We start from the raw sequence: 19,169 nt of genomic DNA on the forward strand, positions 1-19,169 counted from the left end.
GCCTGCTGGGGGGCAGGTCTGCGCTGCCGCTTCCCCTGGTACCCGGAGCAGTCGCCGCTGCCGCCAGCCCCACGGCCGGGACCCCCGCCCTCACCCGGACTCCCTTATCCGGGGGACCCAGCCCAGGTAAGACCCCTCTCTCAGTCTCTGGGCTCCACCCCGCCCCGGGCAGAAGCATCCTCGCCTTGCCTTGCAGCCATTTTATCCTCCGATGCTTTGCTTGTGGGAAGGGTGACCGTCCCTCTTTAAGGCTGAGGGAATTGGTGGTGGTTTGAATGGACGTTTATTGTGGTTGCTGTGCTGATCAGAGAAGGAGAGAAAAAAAACATTGTGTGTATGTATGTGTATATATATATATTTCATATATTTACGTATATATAGGGAGGAGGGGTGTTTTTCTCTACCTTAACCAAGTCTCTACTACCCTCCCCAGATATTAACGGGCTGGGGGTTGTAAGGTGGAACAGGGTTCCTTCAAACTCCAATTCCCAACTCATCTTCCCCCGCCTCCTTGCCTCCCCCCATGAGTGATAAATGACCTTGGCTGGGGCCAGAGAATGGATGCTGCCTCAGTCTGTGCGCCTGGACTCGAGTTGCGCGGGGGGGGGGGGGGGGTTGGAGGAAGGGCAGGAGAAGGAGGGAGGGAAGGGAATGATGAACGGAAGCGCTGGGTAGGTAGAGGTGGTAGATGAATAGGCTGAGGGGCACGGATGGCGGGGGATGGAGGCAGTTGCTCCGGGGTTGGGGGGAAGGGGTGTTGAGTAGGCGCTCGTCCAGCAGCAGAATCAAGGGTGAGGGGAGGCGCTCAGAGAATCGGTTCAGTCAGTTCTAGGGGCTCGTCTCTTACACCAGAGCGGAACGGGATGGGGACGGTCACCACAGATGATGGCAGGGGCAGTCTCTGCGCGTGTGCGTGTGGAGTTCTCCCCCTGTGCCCCTGGCTTTCCGTATTCCGTCTTGGGCATTCTCAGCTGACACCTTGATCTTCTTCCCTCAGATACTCCATCTTCCTAACCCTAGGGTAGCATGTAGGGAGGGGAGGTGCAGCCTTGGCTGTCCTGGGGTGGGGACCGAGGCTCAATAACCCAGCTGTAATGGGGAGGGGTGCTCCAGAGCCTCCCCCTCCATGGATGTTTTGATAAGTGACTGCTTCTTGATGACCTTGTCACCTGGGCTAGGGTGGGTTGGGAAATCCAGGTGGCTTCCAAAGTCAGGGGTTTTGATGGGGGGGAGGGGGCTTCTGGACCCTCCTCCACTTATCCAGGGCTGATTCAGTTATCCTGAAAGGAAGCTTTTGCTCAGAGTCTCCCCGCCCCTCCATCCTCTGCAGAAAATCTCCTGGGCACATCTTCCGGTCAGGTGAAGTCAGCCAACCTTAAAGGGCCCTGTAACCCTGAATCTTGTCTCCTTTAACCCCCACCTCTCCGAGTCCTGTCTCCTCTCCCACAGGCTTAGCCACCCTGTGCTGCTTTGGGGGCTAAAAATAACACCACTTCCTCACCAGCTCAAAGAATTTGTCTTCCTTCTGTCCATCCTGACCTCCTGGGCTTGTTGGCCCTGGGGGAGCTGGCTTTTGAGCCATCATATCCTGCTGAGGCTCTGGGGGCCTTCTCTACCCTTCCCGTACCTCTCAGGGGTGGATAGTGTTAACAAACAAGGGGCATGGCTCCTGGTGGGTCCATCTGCCTCCTTCAGGGTTTGGAGGGAGATTCTAGTTGGGAAAGAAAGGAGAGGCAAGCAAATCGCATGCACGAAGGGGATTCCACTGTTCCCTTTCTTTCATGGGGGATGGTTTGGGTCCTGAACTGCAAAGAAAAGAAGGTGATGTAGGGGTCACTGGTTCTGGTCATCGTGGTCCAGTGCCCACATCTGACCTGAGGGGTAGGACTCTGCTTGCCAGTGCTTCTTTCTGAACTACATAGCATTACTTACCCTCTTTGCCAGGGCCAGTGTGTGTGTGTGTGTGTGTGTGTGTGTGTGTGTGTGTGTGTGTGTGTGTGTGTGTGTGTGTGTGTGTGTGTGTGTGTGTGTGTGTGTGTGTGTGTGTGTGTGTGTGTGTGTGTGTGTGTGTGTGTGTGTGTGTGTGTGTGTGTGTGTGTGTGTGTGTGTGTGTGTCTGTGTGTGTGTGATATTTAATGAGGGCCCTGGATGGGTGGGAGCAGAAGGAGGAGGCAGGATGTTTTTAGGGGAATGATCTCTGATCAGAATCTAGTCCTGCTTCCTCTGCTTCTATGAAGGAAGAGGAGGTTCTCCTATGCCTGCCTCTGGAGGGTGACTTTTATGGTGGGGAGGTCCAAGGCCCCCTTCCTTCTACATCAGCCTCCTACGCAATGCGGTATTTATGGACTCCCTTTTCCTTGACTCCTGGAGGAGGAGCAGAAAGGATTAAGGGGGATTAGGAAGGGAGGCCATGGGGGAATGAGGTGCAACTATAGACCTTAGACCCCCATGTTGGAAATGTATGTGTTTGATCAGTCATTTCCACTCCCACCCCCACTAGTGAAAGGGGGGCCTATTTATGACATCCTGAAGGAAGGTGGCAATAGCCAGTCATCACCTCTTTCTTAGATTTTGATCTGCCTTTTTTTCCATGACCTTAGGTTCCGGATCTCCCTTTTTGTGAGTCTTCCATTGTTTGTCTGGAGGGAGACAGTGTGGGTCCAGCTGCTGGAATTCGTTTGCACACAGACAGAGGGGTCTTGGGACTCTGTTTTGGGAGGATACAGTAGCATCCAAGTATGACTCCCCTGCTTTGCCCTTGTTGCTTCTTTCACATTTTTCAATCTAATAGGAAGGAAGGAAACTAATAGAATGTCTGTTGTGAGACTAAATTCTCACATCAGCTTGGAGAAATAGAGATTGTTATCCCCAGTTTAAATATAAGGACTCTGAGGCTTAGAGATGTTAAGTGACCTTCTCAAGATCAGTTAGTAAATGGCAGAGCTGGGATTTCAACTTATGTCGTGGAACTGTCATGTGCTTTGCACTGAACCAGCTTTCTCCTTGCCAGTATCCCTTTCTGTTGCTCACCCTTAGGAGCACCCACAGGGCTTTTGTTCTGGCATCTTGTGAAGGAGTAGAGGGCATCTCCGTACATTATTATCACTGTGAAGAGTAATAACTAATATTTATTCATCAATTTTTACGTGCCAGGTATTATGGTAAAGAGCTTACACACATTATATCATTTAATCCTTACTTTTCCCTGCTTAAATAAGAGGTAACTAAGGTTTGGAGGTTCAGAGACATGCCCATGGTCACTTAGCTAGTAAGTGCTGAAGCAGGAAGTCAAACCCAAGTGTGTCTGACTCTGGAAGCTGAGCTTTCACCCACTGAGCTATGTTGGGAGAAGACCCCTCCCTGTGAGGCCTATAAGCATGAAACCTGAGGGAAGGACTGTGGAAGCCCCACCTTCAGATGCCATCCGTGGGCTGAAGGCAACAGGTTGGAGGACTCAGTGCTCCTTCTCTACCTTCTCCCCAAGCTCCCCCCAGTAAGAAACCCAGACCAGACTGGAGTAGGGAGTTCTGGCTTCTCTATTTCCTCTGGTGTTCTTGGCAGGTTGGTGGTAAAGCAAAAGGTCTGATCTTGATGTGGGGCAGGGGGTCGTGAGAAGGGCTCTGGGTCGATGACTGTAACTTTGGAGCAAATCCCGTGGGTCTAGTCTCCAAGGTCAAAGTAAGGGGGCTTATACTGAATGGCCCGTAGTAGGCCCAGGTAGTCATCCCTTTTTACCGAGTGGGACTTGAGGCAAGGAGACCATCTCTGTAACACATGGCCCAGGTGGGGCTCTGTGTCAGCAGGAGCTCTTTGTTGGCCTTCTTCAGTGTCTTATGCCTCACAACCTCCTTTTTCTCCCTCTTATTTTTTTCTAGATCTCCAGAAGCTCCTGGAAGAGAAGTAGCAGCCTTTTCTGAGTTATCCTGGCTCCCCAGCTTAGCCTCTGCAACCTGGCTCCCCCTCCCCTTCCTGTTCCCCCTCTCTCCTTCTCCCTTCCCAATGCACCCAACTGAAGTGGGTGTGGGCCAAAGCTCCTCTCCCTCCTTTCCCCTCCTAAACACACACTGGCCAAGCCCTATATTCTCCTATTCTGTGCCCAAAGATACTCGAACACACTTCATCTAAGTAACAGGGGGACGGGGTCTTTCTGACTCCACAAGTCCTTGAGCAAAATCTGAATAAGGAGTGTAGGAAATCTGGTGAAGTATTCCCAAAGCCCCATCATGGAAGAGGGTTTCAGAGACCGGGCAGCTTTCATCCGTGGGGCCAAAGACATTGCCAAGGAAGTCAAGAAGCACGCAGCCAAGAAGGTGGTGAAGGGCTTGGACAGAGTCCAGGATGAATATTCCCGGAGATCCTACTCCCGCTTTGAGGAGGAGGACGATGATGATGACTTCCCTGCCACTGCTGACGGCTATTACCGCGGGGAAGGGGCCCAGGATGAGGAGGAAGGTGGCGCATCTAGTGATGCCACTGAGGGCCATGACGAGGATGATGAGATCTATGAGGGGGAATATCAGGGCATCCCCCATGCAGAGTCTGGGGGCAAAGGCGAGCGGATGGCAGATGGGGCACCCCTGGCTGGAGTGAGGGGGGGCTTGGGTGATGGGGAGGGCCCCCCTGGGGGCCGCGGAGAGGCACAGCGGCGGAAAGAACGGGAAGAACTGGCCCAGCAGTATGAAGCCATCCTACGGGAGTGTGGCCATGGCCGCTTCCAGTGGACACTGTATTTCGTGCTTGGTCTGGCGCTGATGGCTGATGGTGTCGAGGTCTTTGTGGTGGGCTTCGTGCTGCCCAGTGCTGAGAAAGACATGTGCCTGTCTGACTCCAACAAAGGCATGCTGGGTAAGATTCTCAACGAGCACTCTAGCCCTGTCCTGCCCCAAACTCTGGAAACACTCCTGTTCCTGAGAACTGCTCCTGTCCTCACCACTGGGCTCCCAAGGACCCTGCTCCCAAGATGTCCCCAGAGGGTTCAGGGTTCCTCTGCAAACTCTCCACCCCCACCCCCTCCTCTGGGGGTTGGGTCATGGTGAGGTTGCTTATGCAAGAGAGGCCTGAGGGAGGGCAGCTGGGCTGGGGCTTGGGCCAGTGGTTGGGTGGTGGTCTGCTTAGTTCTGCAGGAGGTGGCCATGGTGGGATGGGCCCCCATTTAATGTTTCTTCAGAGCCTTCCCTCTTGTTATCCTGATCCATTCCCCTTTTGGGGGGAACAAGAAGTCAGTATCCAAATTCCTTGGTTTACATGAGGAGAGTCAGTTTGGGGTGGTCGGGGGAGGGGAAGAATCCTCGGCCTTCAGCCAGAGAAGCTGTTCACACTTGCTCTTGGTTAGCCTTGGGAGTGTTCAGGGGCCAGCGATTGGTCTTTAATGGCCCTTCCTGATGGGGACCCAGAGGGAGGAAGTCCCCTAGATTCACTCAGAAGGGATCAGGTCTTGCTCTGTCGCCAAGTTGCCGTGAGATCTTGGGCAGTTCCCTTCTCCCTGGGGCTTGGCTTGGGCCTGGGTAAAATGTAGAGTTTGGAGTAGATGACTTTTAAGATCAATTCCAACTCTGATTTTATGAAGGAAGTAAGAAACAGGAGAGTTTTAGGACCAGAAGTATTGGAGCTGGAAAGAGTAAAGGATGGATTTTGTGCATGGGATTTCCTGGGAAGATTGAAGCAATGGAGCTTCTTTCCCAGGAAACATAAGAGACACCTCTTGGCTGCTTTGAGGGCATCACGGCAGAGAGAATAGAGGGGACCCTGGGAGGGTCTGAGAATCTAGGCAGATCCATTCCTCATTCCAGGCAAGCCAGAGATGGGGGTGTCATGTATGTGTGTGCGTGTACATGTGTGTGCGTGACAGCAAGAGAGTGAGAAGTAAGAGCGAGCAAGAAGGAATGAGGGAAAGAAAGAGGAGAATTCTAGGGATCTCCCATACCTGCATCCCTGCCTTTGAACCCCTGGCCTGCAGAGATGGCCTTCCATTTTTGCTCACATAATTCATCTTCTCTCACTTGCTCTCATCTCTGGGTAGACTTAGCTTCTAGAGGGCCTTCAGATCCTCCATCCATGCTCCTGCAGTTTCAGCTCATTTAAATATTTGGCAAGTGGAAGAATTGAAATGTGTCTGCTCATACCCCTTCTGCCCCTGTTTTCCTCCTTCCAGGCCTCATTGTCTACCTGGGCATGATGGTGGGAGCCTTCCTCTGGGGAGGGCTGGCTGATCGGCTGGGTCGAAGACAATGTCTGCTCATATCGCTCTCAGTCAACAGCGTCTTCGCCTTTTTCTCATCTTTCGTCCAGGGTTATGGCACTTTCCTTTTCTGCCGCCTCCTTTCTGGCGTCGGGTGAGTGTCCACTTCCTAAGCCCCTGGAGAGCAGGGCTGGGTCTTGGTCACTGTTGTATCTCTAGGGCCCAGCACAGTGCCAGGCACACCAGATGCACCTCAAATATGTGTGAGTTGAATGAATGAATTCCTTCCTCTTCCCACCATCTTCAGGCCAGCTTCTCCCTGTCCAGGACCTGTCTACTGCCTGTCCAGAATGCCATTCCATGTGTGGTTCACTCCTGAGTCTTCCACCCTATGCTTTAGTTCCATTCTGAGCCTGGCTCCATGAAGAGGCCTAGTGGGTCTCAGCTTCACCCCTGGGTACCTGTGGACCCTTGAGTTATCCCCTTCCCAGAGTCTAAATATTTCCTACATTCAGTAACAGACCTTGTCAATACCCCCACCTGCCAGAACTCTGAAGTCCTGACCCACCCAACTCCTACACTTCCTCAGCCACCTGCATGTACTCTCTGCATTGTCTCCAAGCTCTTTTCTGGCCTGCTCCCATATATGTGCCCTCAGTTGCCTCTTTGCTCTTTTTCCTTTGGGGATTTCCCTTCTTTTCTGTAATTATATTCCCTTCCTTCCAACTCTGTAGTCATCTTCAACATTCAATGTTTGTTCCTTCCCATTCCCCGAGACCTGCCTGCCTGTTTTCCAGATTCCCAAGGATGAGTGCTTGATGGCTGGTGGTGAGGGAGCTTATAGGGCACGTGTGAGAAAGAGTCTCTTTAAAAGGTCCGGAAGATGAAAGGGACTTGGGGATCCAGAGCAGTGGGGCAGGGAGGGGATCAAGAATATGGCCATTTTCCAATGCTGGATTCTTGCAATGCCCTCCAGGATTGGAGGGTCCATCCCCATCGTCTTCTCCTATTTTTCGGAGTTTCTGGCCCAGGAGAAACGTGGGGAGCATTTGAGCTGGCTCTGCATGTTTTGGATGATTGGTGGAGTGTACGCAGCTGCTATGGCTTGGGCCATCATCCCCCACTACGGTGAGCAGCCCCCAGAAGATGCACCCCAGACTCCCTCCTCTCCTGTGCTCCCTGTGGTAGGACCTTCCAGCCTCTGGCCTCTCTGCTGATGCTGTGACTCTGTCCCTGCCAGGGTGGAGCTTTCAGATGGGGTCCGCTTACCAGTTCCACAGCTGGAGGGTCTTTGTCCTCGTCTGCGCCTTTCCTTCTGTGTTTGCCATTGGGGCTCTGACCACACAGCCAGAGAGCCCCCGTTTCTTCCTGGAGGTGAATGCGGCGGGGGCTGGCCTGGGGGAAGGGCAGCAGGGGCTCCTGTATTCAAACACCCACTGTGGGTTTGGTTTGGTCCTATGTGGCTGCTTTCCTTCCTCACAGGGTCCAAGGTCTGGGGGACTTTATCTTGCTTCCTTTGTCTTAGAATGTGTTTCCAGAGGAGTTCTGTGGGTGGAGAAACCATGGGACCTGCTCAACCATGGGTGGCTTAAGGTTTTGCAGGCAGAGGTCCTGGCCCTGGCCCTGACTTTACAGTTCAAAAGAGGATCTACTGCCTACTCCTTCCCCCTCCAACTTTATCTTGATCCAGCAGGGTTAGGATGCTGCCCCTTCTCTGACTACATGCTTGCCCACCATCATCATTTCCCTTGTTTTCAGTTTTCTCTTTCCATTGGACCAGGGGATTCCCTAAGACCTGGGTTAGGACCCTGGATTCCCCCACTCTTACCCAAGTCTGATGATATCTTGCTGTACTCCCGCTTGGGCTCTTTCAGAGTGGATGATGGATGTGCCCATAGGTCACATAGGGGCACATAGGGGTTGGGGGTAGGAGCCTTTTTGTGTCCTGTGATCCCATAAGCCAGGTTGAGGGAGGGGGTCTATAACCCTGGGTCAGGGAGGGGCTAACCTGGATGTGGGGATTGTGTCTGTGGCTCTAGAACGGGAAACATGATGAGGCCTGGATGGTACTGAAGCAGGTCCATGACACCAACATGCGAGCCAAGGGGCATCCTGAGCGAGTCTTCTCAGTAAGCCACAGTCCTCCCCCTCAGTCCTCCAAGCCCCCACCTGGCCCCTCTTTGGATACCTCCCGCAGTCCCCACCCACCTTCCTAGGCAGCTCTGGCCACACTCTCCCTCAGCGAGATCCCTCAGGGTATCATGTCCACCTCCTGCCTCCCATTTTGCTACTGCGGGAGAAACTGAGGTACCTGGAAGGGGTGGAAAGTACAGACTGTGTGACTGCTCGCTCCTTCTCTTGACCCTAGGTAACCCACATTAAGACAATTCATCAGGAGGATGAGCTGATTGAGATTCAGTCAGACACAGGGACCTGGTACCAGCGCTGGGGGGTCCGGGCCTTGAGCCTGGGAGGGCAGGTAATGGGGTATGGGATGGTGGAAAGAAAGAAGGGAGTGGGAGAGATGGAGAGGAAGGCAGAGCTTGAGCCTGGGTGTGGGGGTGATGCGTGAACTGAAGGGAGGTGGTAGGGCAGAAGAATGGGGATCTTTAGGTGCTAAAACTACTGGCTGGCAGCCACTGTCTGGCTTTGTCCTGTTCCACCTAGGTTTGGGGGAATTTCCTCTCCTGTTTTGGTCCAGAATATCGCCGCATCACTCTGATGATGATGGGTGTGTGGTTCACCATGTCGTTCAGGTGAGGAGGTGGGTGGGACGGGTGGTATGTGGGGGATGTGATGGTTTGTGGGTTGGGAGGGAGGTGGAGAAAATGGAAGTGAAGGGGGTGAATAATGAGGAAGGTGCTTTTCAGAGCCCCTCTTATCCTCCACCCTATACTTCACTCATTAATCCAACAAACATATCACAGGCTGAACAGTATTAATTTCTGTTCTGTGCCAGGTACTCTGATGCGATGGAATAGATGTGGTCCCAGTCCTCATGGAGTTTACATTTTGGTCCAGGAGCTAGAGAAAACTAGCTGTAAAGCAGTGTGATGGGTGCCACGGTGGGGGAAGTGCTTCTGGAACACATGAGCAGGCTTTCCAGCCCAGATCTGGGGTGGGCTGGGGAGGGGATCTAAGTCCTAAAGGATGAATAGGAGTTAGATAGGCTGAGGGTGGGATGGGGAGACTGTTTTAAACAGAAGGAAGAGCAAATGCCTGGGAGGTAAGAAATAATATGGTGGGAGGGTTAGAAGAACCTGAAGTCCCCCAGAACCACAGCAATTGGTGAAAGATGAGATGAGGTGGGAGATGAGGCTGGGGAGGTGAGCAAGGTCCTAACATGAGCTGACTCTATTTCGCCCTCCTGCTGGACTGCGTGGCCCTGATGCTGGAGCCCTGTCTGATTCCATTGCCCTTGACTCTTCAGCTACTATGGCCTGACTGTCTGGTTTCCCGACATGATCCGCCATCTCCAAGCAGTGGACTATGCAGCTCGCACCAAAGTGTTCCCTGGGGAACGTGTAGAGCATGTGACTTTTAACTTCACCCTGGAGAATCAGATCCACCGAGGGGGACAGTACTTCAATGACAAGTATGTGGGGACCTCTGCACTTCACTCCTTCCACCCCTTCTACCCTTTGCCTCCTTTGTGAGTCTGGGGATTTGGAGACAAGGTGTTTGGGGGCAAGGAGCCGTGGTTCTCCTCAGCGCTGCAGCTTCCTGTTACTTCACTAAGGAACTGAGTCTTGGAGGAGGGTTTAAGGATGAGGGGAAAGTGGCTCTCATCATCCTGGCCTTACAGGTTTATTGGGCTGCGTCTGAAGTCAGTGTCCTTTGAGGACTCCCTATTTGAGGAGTGTTATTTTGAGGATGTCACATCCAGCAACACTTTCTTCCGCAACTGCACGTTCATCAACACCGTGTTCTATAACACTGGTAAGGTGGGGTGGCTAGTGGCTGACAGACTAAAGGGTTGGGTGGATCTTGCGCCAGGGAAAAGGAGCCTTCTTCATTTCCTAACTCACTGTTCTCAAGCTGAGCTCTCTGGAGCCTTGGAGGTGGTATGGGGGCCTATTAGCTACTACCAATAATTACAAAAATCTAATGGAAATTGAACATTTTTCTGTGATAAATAGAACATTTGACAAAAACAGCAGGTTTCTTTGCCTTTGGCTAGAATTGAAACAGCTCAGTGTGGTGATATTAATGCATTTTTGAAGAGGGCAAAAATCATTCAAAACAGTGTCCTTGGGAAACAGAAAAACAATAAAAGGGATATTTGGTGGAAAAAAGGGAGTCAGTGCCTTAATCCATTTCTTTAATAGTGATTCTCAAACTGTATGCACATGAAAGGCTGGTTTTGTGAGCTAGACTGAGGTTTCCCACCTCTAAATGGAGTACTGGGTGAGTTTTTCCACCTTGCAGGAAAAAATAATAGATAGGATTTTTAATGATTTTTAATATTTTGCTCATTAATTTATCCTAAATTCATGGCACTGCTACTGCTTGTAGTCAGCTAGAGCAGACAAAAAGAATGAATGGGAAAGAAGCAGACACTGTTAATGAGAAAACTGGGAAACAGCCAGCCACACTGTTTCATTTGGTAGACTGTGGTCATTTTGTGCTGTAAAGAGTTCTAGTTCATATGGTGATGTTATCTGATGCTTTGCCATGAGTGTCCTGAATGATTCTGAGAGCCATCCCAGCTAAACCCCTCAAAGGCAGAGCCCTGGGCATAAGCAGTAGCAGCCTCCCTCTCACATCTGCCCTGTCCGCCTGTCTTGGCCTTTGCCCCCAGACTTGTTTGAGTACAAGTTTGTGAACAGCCGTCTGGTGAACAGCACATTCCTGCACAACAAGGAGGGCTGCCCACTGGACGTGACAGGGACAGGTGAAGGCGCCTACATGGTGTATTTCGTCAGCTTCTTGGGGACGCTGGCTGTGCTTCCTGGGAACATTGTGTCTGCCCTGCTCATGGACAAGATTGGCAGGCTCCGGATGCTTGGTAAGGCGGGGAGGCTGGTGGTGTGTCGGAACTGTTTAGGGGGCTGGGGGAAGGGGAAGGCTGTCACTGGGCTTCTCAGCTTAGTCTGTGGAAAGCTTAGCCAGAAGCTAAGATAGAAGGTTCTGTCTCTCACGTCTTCTGCCTGGGGGTGGCTGCAGGACAGGGAGGGGTCTGGTGGGGAAGCTCTTCTGGGGGTAGGAGGTAGGCAGAATAGCAAGTTCAGGGCACAGGCTTTGAGGTCATCTGTTTTGAATCTCAGCTCCACCTTGGGCAAGTCACTTTACCTCTATGAGCCCAGCTGTCTCATCTGCAACATGGGGGTGATGATAGTACCTGTCTCATGAGGTTGCCTTATTAGCAATGCGTGTAAACCATCAAGTTGCTTGGCCCATAGCCTGCACTGAAGAAATGGTTGGTACTGAATTGTTAATAAGACAATTTTAAGGGAGGTTGGGGATGAGTGGAAAGCCTTTCTTTTGGGTACCTTGGCAAAAAGAGAGTCTCATCCTGGGCTGCGCTCAACACTGGTCGACAGGACAGTGTGGGCTGTGGCCAGGCTCATGCTGCTTTCTCCTTCCCCGGCTCTAGCTGGCTCCAGCGTGATGTCCTGTGTCTCCTGCTTCTTCCTGTCTTTTGGGAACAGCGAGTCAGCCATGATTGCTCTGCTCTGCCTTTTTGGGGGGGTCAGCATTGCATCCTGGAACGCGCTGGACGTGTTGACTGTTGAACTCTACCCCTCGGACAAGAGGTAGTTGGAGTGTGGTAGGGGCAGGGCAGCAGGTTTAGTGCTCACAGGACAGGACAGAAAAGGGGTGAGGAAGGGGGCTGATTGGGAAAGGCATCTTTAGGGGTAAAAGGGTACATATTCCCCTTGAGTTTCTCCTCTACAAGTTGGTAGCTTTTATATTCACTCCTTGAAGTCTTAACTTAATTTTTTGGTGTCCTTTCCCCCTTGCCTCCCAATTTATCTGTATTCCCTGATGTGCATCCCTCACCTCTCTAATCTCTCCATCTTTCCTCTTCCTCTTGGACACTGCCTGCCGTCTCTCCTTCACTTTCCCACCTACCCACCCTTCCCCCACAAACCCTCCCATGCCTCTTCCCTTTGTCTCCCTCCTGGGCCGGGCCCCTGCATCCTGCGTGCTGCGCTGGGGGACTCCTGAGCAGGACCACAGCCTTCGGCTTCCTGAATGCTCTGTGTAAGCTGGCAGCTGTGCTGGGGATCAGCATCTTCACATCCTTTGTGGGAATCACCAAGGCCGCCCCCATCCTCTTTGCCTCAGCTGCTCTTGCCCTTGGTAGTTCTCTGGCCCTGAAGCTGCCTGAGACGCGGGGGCAGGTGCTGCAGTGAGAGTCTCTGGGGCTTCGGGGGTGGCAGGCACACTGTGAGACCAACAATTCCTTCTTCCCCTTCCCTGCCCTGCCATCCTGGCCACAAAGAGCCCTCATTCCCCGCTCCTGTTTGGTGTCTTAGCCGTGTGTTCGTGTGTATGTGTGTGCACGTGCGTGACCCCGTGGGCAGGGACTACAGGGAAGGCTCCTCCATCCCAGGTTTGGGGTGCAGCCCTGTCCCCCACCTCCTCCCACCCGTGACTTTGCCCAAGAGAAGGCTTGGCCCCACACTTCTCCCCAGTGTTGGAGAGAGGCCCTTGCTCTTCCTGGCGCCTGGGACTCTAGAACAGGCTTCCTGCCTTCCCCCTCATTCCCTCTGCCTGGGCCCTGGTGAAAGCACAGGCGTGTGGCTATGCCGGCGGCAGGGGCCTAGTGTAGACCACGGACCAAAAGAACTTAGAGTCGTAAGCGCGTAAAGTGCCCTCTCACGCCTCCTGTTGGATGCTGGGGGAGTAGCAATAAACCTCAGCCCCCTAGCCTCCATTTCCTTCTCAATTTGGGCTACAAGTAAGAAGCCTGAATTTTATGAAATTAGCTTTCTGATTCTTATTTATTTATATATTAAGTTCTGAGGCAGCTCAGCAGGACTGTGTGTGTGAGTGCTTGTGTACATTTATGTGTGTGTGTGCGTGCTGTGAGGTGGGGGTGTCGTTATGCTGTCCTCAGATACAAGCCAAGGGTAACTTCAGTGGACACACACACAACCCTGCCTCCCCCAGTACCTCCCCTAATCTTGTTTCTGTGCCGGGCCTGGGTGGGAGGAGCCCTAGGCCAGGCTGGGATAAGAATCCCACAGTCTAGGGAGAGCTGAGGGCACCTGACAAGGTCCATCTCCTCCCCTCCTCTCAAGAAGCACAGGCCTCCTCTGGAATGAGAGGCTCTACCCACTATAGCACAGACAGGCACAGCACAGAAGCCCTCCCACCTCCAACCTGTCCCCTCACAGGCAGGGGAGCAGTGGAGGGAAAGAAACCAGTCATATGGTCCAACCAGCAGATCAAAAGCACAAGGAGCTGGGGCGGGGCAGGAACTGGGGCCTTCCCAGCAACTCCTGTAAAGTGGGAAGAGGTTAGGCAGTAAGCCAGGGACTCCTAATGCAGGGACCAGAAGCCTCAGTCTCCTCATCTCACCCTTTCCACAGGACAGCCCCTGTAGGCTAAGCTGCCCCTGCCCCACCCTACTCTGTGTGGCTGCTTTCTTTGGTGCCCCCTTTCCCCCACCGTAGCTGTGATGTGTCATAGTTTTTAGCTGTTTGTAAATGTTAAAAAAAAGTTAAAAGGAAAAAAGTGAAAACAACAATAAAAAAAGAAAATCCAAATTCACCCTCCTCATGCCGCGTCTGGTGCCCCCCACCCTATGGTCACTCCCATTTTGTAACAATGAACCAGGTGGTGACTGTTTAACTCTTTGATGTCTGTGCTCAAAGGACTGCCTTCTCCAGTGCCCAGTGTATGAGTGTGTGCCCTCTTCCCTCACCCTTCACTTGCTGGACGCAGCCCTCTCCCCTGCAACCCCCTGGAGGGACCCATCCATCTCCCTTACTTTCCTGGGGAACCCTAAACCCAACTCTGTTGATGTAAAAAATGAAAATATTGATGAAAAATAAAAAGGAAACAAATCCTTAAAATCTATGTCTGCTTCTTTGCCTCCACCTACGTCCAACTCTGAGACAGTCCTGGGAGGGGAAGACGTGAGATGGAAAAACAACTCCTCTCTCTCTAAACTGAAGGCCAGAGTAACATGATGCATCACATTTACTTCCTGAGTTGGCCTCTCTATCCTGACCTTTCCACTTCTACAGATGGAGCACCCCCTCAGTCTCCTAGTTTTGAAAACTTGGGGTAATGTCCTACAACTCAATAGCAAAAAAACTAATAACCTAATTAAAAAATGGGCTAAGGACTCGAATAGCCATTTTCCCAAATAAGACATAAAATGACCAATAGGTATATATAAAAAAATGCTCAATGTCACTAATCATCAGGGAAGTGCAAATCAAAACCATAATGAGATACCACCTCATACTTCTCAGGATAGCTATTGTATAAAGTGTTGGCAAAGATGTGGAGAAACTGGAACCCCTGTACATTGTTGGTGGGAATTCAAAATGATACAGCCACTCTGGAAAATATGGAAGTTCCTCAAAAAATTAAAAATAGAACTACCATATGATCCAGCGATCTCACTTCTGGGTATTTATCCAAAAGAACTGAAATCAGGATCTTGGAGAGGTATTAGCACTCTCATGTTCATTGCAGAATATCACAATGGCTAAGGTGTGGAAACAACCTAAATGTCCATTGACAAATGAATGGATAAAGAAAATATAGTATGTACATAACAATGGAATACTTGCCAGCCTTAAAAAAGAAGGAAATTCTGCTATGATAAACCATGAGGACATTATGCTAAGTGAAATAAGCCAGTCACAGAAAGACAAATATGCATGATTCCACTTTATCTAAAATAGTCAAATAGAATCAGAGTGGTATGTTGGTTACTAGGGGCTGGGGGAGAAGGGAATGAGGAGTTGCCAATCAACAGGCATAAAACTTCAGTTAAGCAAGATGATTAAGCTCTAGAGATCTGCTGTATGACATTGTACCTATAGTCAGTGATAATGTATTGATTGTACACTTAAAAAAAATTGTTAAGAGGACAGATCTCAAGAGTTTTTGCCATAATAAAATAATATTTACAAAAACATTTAAAAAATCTAAGAACTCCAAAAATGAATACAAATAAACAAAAACCTGGAGTAATATTTCTTGAGAATAGAACCAACTTTCCTCCAAATCCTTGTGTGTTTTTTAAAAATGTAGATTCCAGATTCCATTCCTGACTTGTGGAATCAGAATCTTTTTTTGGAAGAGAGTTGACCTAGAATCCACATTTTAAACAAGCTCCCGTGGGAATTTTTATCTGTGAGGAAATCTGAAAAGTACTGCCTGAGGTTTACCATTGACGCTCCTCTCACTCTAGTCCATTTCTGTTCTAATCAAACAGTTTTCTGACTTTTTAAAAATGGTCGCTCTCAAATCAACTCCTTCCTTTCCATTTCAACAGCTGACCTCTAGGTCAGGGTTCTGCCTGCACCATTGGTTAATCTCTGTGCCTCCTATTTCCTATGCCAACCCACTTACACATCACTGCCAGATCAATCTGCCCCAAAATGCTCTTTGGCATCCTTTCCTCAACACCCTTCAATGACTCCCTACTGCCCAACCAGATGCAGTCTAAACTCTTTAGCCAGAAACAGTTGATACATGTTAACCAAGCTTTCTCTTTACTGTCTAAGTTCCATCTCCATATTGAGATCATCAGAAAGCTGCTTATCTAGACATTACCTGAGCTTCCCTCAGAATTATGACATTTGGAAGGCTCATAAGAAAAAGGGCTATGTAAAGTTTTCTCCCCCTTCTATACTTCCCAGATTATAATCTTTTCACTGCTTTAGTGGTTTTTTTTTTTAAAGTTTTTTTTTCTCACGAACAAATGTAAATCCTTTTGGAAATGGACAGGTTGATAGAAAGCCAAACATTCCCCAAGTCTGAAGTTCAAATGTGTCTGTAACTGCTGTCTTGTCCAATAACTCTCTGCCCAGTCCAGCTTCTATGCCTTTGCTTGGGTTCTTCCCCCTGCCTGCAACAACTTTCCTTTCCTTTCTGGTTTAATGAAGCCCTTCCTGACTATGCTAGGCCTCAAGTATCTTTCTTCTCCCAAGAACATCTGTAGCACTGGTTCAACAGGCCTTTAACAACACAGCAATTCACCTCATATGATAATTTCTCTTTTAATGTACAGGATTACTTGCAACTCATAAGGTCTGGTGGTTCCTTAAGTCACAATTTAACACGAAACAACTGGGCAGCTTTTCCTTAATAGTCCAGGGCAAGAGCAGTAGTGAGTGATTGTCTGCTTTCCTTAGGTTGACCTTGATGTGAAATGAATTGCTGTATCCAGAGAACCTGTATATGCCGGTTGAATGGGGCCCAGGTCCTCAACTCTTACAAATACCAGACTGTATTGAAGGGAAGAAGGTCCCAGTAGTTTATTCTCACCCAACCCGTTTCGATCCCGGTCCTCTCTCTCTCTCAGGGTTCAGGGAGTTCCTCGAGTTTTCTTGCTCCCGCCCAGGCAGGGGGGGCTCGTGTCCAGTTGAGGGTTCTCCCTCCACTGGGCGGGGGTCCGCGCTTGTATGGCCAGGGCGTGGACCGGCCCAGCCAGTTCTTCTGACAGCGCCGCGTGGACCAGCCGATGCCGTTGCAGCGGGCTCAGTCCCTCGAAACGAGAGCTCACCACGGCCACGCGGAAATGGGTTTCACTGCCTGGTGGGACCGCGTGGCCGCCGCTCTCATTACGCAGCTCCAGGACCTCGGGGTTCAGCGCCTGCTCCAACTTTGTGCGAATGGCGGCCTCGACGGGACCGATGGCCCCTGATCTGGCGCTGCCCCGGGACACACAGACGCGGCCAGCCATGGAGAACAGGCTTCCGACCAGCTGCCCACTCAGCATCAGCTACGGCAGAGACAAGGACGGGAGCAGTGAGGGTCAGGGCCTCGCTCTTGGTGAGAGACCAGTCTCTCAACCACCCCAGCCCCCGCCCCCCGGCCAACGTCCACACTGGGAGCCCGCCTAGACGCGACAGTGAGACGCGAGGCACCGCCTCTTTCCTCTGTGGGACGTGGGGGAATCTGGTCTCCAGCCGCGAGCCGCTGAAGGGAGGCGGTGGATTAGAGAGAGCCCGCGCGCGAGGCACGTTCCTTACTAAGGGGATTCGCTAAGAATGAGCTGGAGGTTGCAAGAGTAGGGTATGTGCAACTCCGGGCTTTTGGTTGAGCCAATGTCCCTGTGTCCCGTCTGAACCCCAGGCTGGGCCCCTTCTACCTTGCACTCAGTCTTCGCTACCGCAGCTCCCATTCAGGGCCGGACTCCTGACGTTCCGGGCGAAACGTAGACTTCGCGTCCTGAGGCACGCTGGGAAATGGAGTCCTCGCTACGCGATAGACCGGGCCACCACCACGTGGTGTCCTGAGGGTTCTCGGGAACTGTAGTCTCTACTTCCCGCGACTCGTGAGGTCGTGGGAGGCTCTGAACCTGAGGAACTGTAAAGAAAACGGGAACTTCTGTGCAATTGATATTGAGATTATTCGATTCATTTTATTGACAATACATCTTGTAGATTATCTAGCCCAACACCTTTATTTTACATACAAGAAAATGGAAGTCCATTTCATTTATTGAATACATAATTATTGTGCGCCAGACCAGTCCTGGAGGCTGGGGAGGTAAGACAGGCCCTGTCCTCAGGCAGTTTACAGAACACTGGAGAAGATGGACCAGTGAGTGGACAGTTGCAATACTGTGTGCTAAGGGCTGTGATGGGACTAAGAGCAGGATGCTAAGGAGGCATGTCGTCCAGACTTGGGGGGAGAAGAGAAAACTTAAGGAAACAGTTTACAAGAGGCACAAAAATCCCTTTCTCAGCCCCTCCTAGTGTGGTAGCTGCACGCACAAAGGCCAGGAGGAGAGAGAACTTTGGGGGAGTGGTTCCTTTGGGTGTAGTTAGATATAGTTGGAGCCCACGGGGCAGAGATGATGGTGATGGGAAGCTGAGCGAATGTATAGGCCTGTGGGGAGAAGGCCTCGTTAGGCAGTTTTGTTTTTATCCTAGGAGCAGTAGGAAGCTAGGGAAGGTTTTCAGTGGGGATATAACAGGATGAGATTTTTCCAAGATGATATGTAACTCGTCAATTCAACCAGTATTTTATTTTGTATCCTAATATTTTATCGATTTCTCCATATATGTATTTCCCCAACTTTTAATTTTGAAAAATTTCAAATCTGCAGAAAAGTTGAACAGCGCAAAACAGCATCCTCTACCTTTCACTGTTTTTTACATTTATATATATTATATACTTATACATATATACTTTTATGTTTAAGTACTTTATGTATACTTATATACTTTAAAAATGTATTTCTATACTTTTTTTGAAAATAAGTTGCAGACAGCATGACATTTCACCCTTAGGTACTCCAGTATGTATCTCCTAAGAAGAAGGATATTCTCTTAAATAACTACAATACCCTATCACACTCAAAAAATTTAACATAATGTCAATTGCAAGGTTAGTACAATGAGCACCCCATTTATTCTTCACCTATATTTACTGACAACATTTTACCAGATTTGCTTTTTATCTCCCTTTTTTTTTTTTCCGGTACGCGGGCCTCTCACTGTTGTGGCCTCTCCCGTTGCAGAGCACAGGCCCCAGACGCACAGGCTCAGCGGCCATGGCTCATGGGCCCAGCCGCTCCGCGGCACGTGGGATCTTCCCGGACCGGGGCACGAACCCATGTCATGTGAGTCCCCGGCAGGTGGACTCTCAACCACTGCGCCACCAGGGAAGCCCTAATCTCTCTTTGAATGTGTGTATATAATAAAAATATTGTTATCATTTTTGCTGAACCATTTGAGAGTTGCGAAAATCTTTACATTTCATTGCTATATACTTAAACGTATATCTCCTAAGACAAGGATATTTTCCTACATAAGCGCAATACTATTACCACGCCTAAGACGTTTAG

At 50.4% G+C, this 19,169-nt stretch overlaps 2 protein-coding genes across 5 annotated transcripts; one reads left to right on the forward strand and one right to left on the reverse strand.

Moving 5' to 3' along the window:
* On the forward strand, positions 1–14,205 carry SV2A (synaptic vesicle glycoprotein 2A). Of its 4 annotated transcripts, XM_060139086.1 has the most exons (14): positions 58–126; positions 2,601–2,736; positions 3,876–4,845; positions 6,152–6,332; positions 7,155–7,306; positions 7,419–7,552; positions 8,218–8,307; positions 8,547–8,657; positions 8,846–8,934; positions 9,609–9,773; positions 9,984–10,117; positions 10,980–11,186; positions 11,775–11,934; positions 12,354–14,205. In XM_060139086.1, exons 3-14 carry the CDS (start codon positions 4,224–4,226, stop codon positions 12,535–12,537), a joined length of 2,229 nt encoding a protein of 742 aa, XP_059995069.1. In that variant the 5' UTR covers positions 58–126; positions 2,601–2,736; positions 3,876–4,223; the 3' UTR covers positions 12,538–14,205. The 4 variants fall into 4 exon arrangements, with proteins under 4 accessions (XP_059995068.1, XP_059995070.1, XP_059995071.1 ...); XM_060139085.1 differs by lacking the exon at positions 2,601–2,736 and having other exon boundaries at positions 1–126; XM_060139087.1 differs by lacking the exons at positions 2,601–2,736; positions 8,547–8,657 and having other exon boundaries at positions 1–126.
* Positions 14,206–16,346: 2,141 nt separating this feature from the next.
* On the reverse strand, positions 16,347–17,605 carry BOLA1 (bolA family member 1). Its single transcript, XM_060139091.1, has 2 exons — positions 17,466–17,605; positions 16,347–17,096 (listed from the first exon to the last, which is right to left on the reverse strand). The coding sequence occupies exons 1-2, from the start codon at positions 17,496–17,498 to the stop codon at positions 16,680–16,682; spliced, it is 450 nt and encodes a 149-aa protein (XP_059995074.1). The 5' UTR covers positions 17,499–17,605; the 3' UTR covers positions 16,347–16,679.
* Between the last annotated feature and the right edge of the window lie 1,564 nt (positions 17,606–19,169).

Source organism: Lagenorhynchus albirostris, chromosome 2, assembly GCF_949774975.1.
Source record: "Lagenorhynchus albirostris chromosome 2, mLagAlb1.1, whole genome shotgun sequence".
Taxonomy (NCBI): Eukaryota; Metazoa; Chordata; class Mammalia; order Artiodactyla; family Delphinidae; genus Lagenorhynchus; species Lagenorhynchus albirostris.

What these genes read in the sequence shown, in the direction of transcription:
- SV2A (XM_060139085.1), top strand. Translation starts at nt 4,224, where the DNA reads ATGGAAGAGGGTTTCAGAGACCGGGCAGCTTTCATCCGTGGGGCCAAA. An exon ending in GCCCCCGTTTCTTCCTGGAG is followed by an intron (nt 7,553 to 8,217) that starts GTGAATGCGGCG and finishes CTGTGGCTCTAG; the next exon opens with AACGGGAAACATGATGAGGC. An exon ending in GGACAGTACTTCAATGACAA is followed by an intron (nt 9,774 to 9,983) that starts GTATGTGGGGAC and finishes CTGGCCTTACAG; the next exon opens with GTTTATTGGGCTGCGTCTGA.
- BOLA1 (XM_060139091.1), bottom strand. Translation starts at nt 17,498, where the DNA reads ATGGGAGCTGCGGTAGCGAAGACTGAGTGCAAG. An exon ending in TAGCGAAGACTGAGTGCAAG is followed by an intron (nt 17,097 to 17,465) that starts GTAGAAGGGGCC and finishes TCTCTGCCGTAG; the next exon opens with CTGATGCTGAGTGGGCAGCT.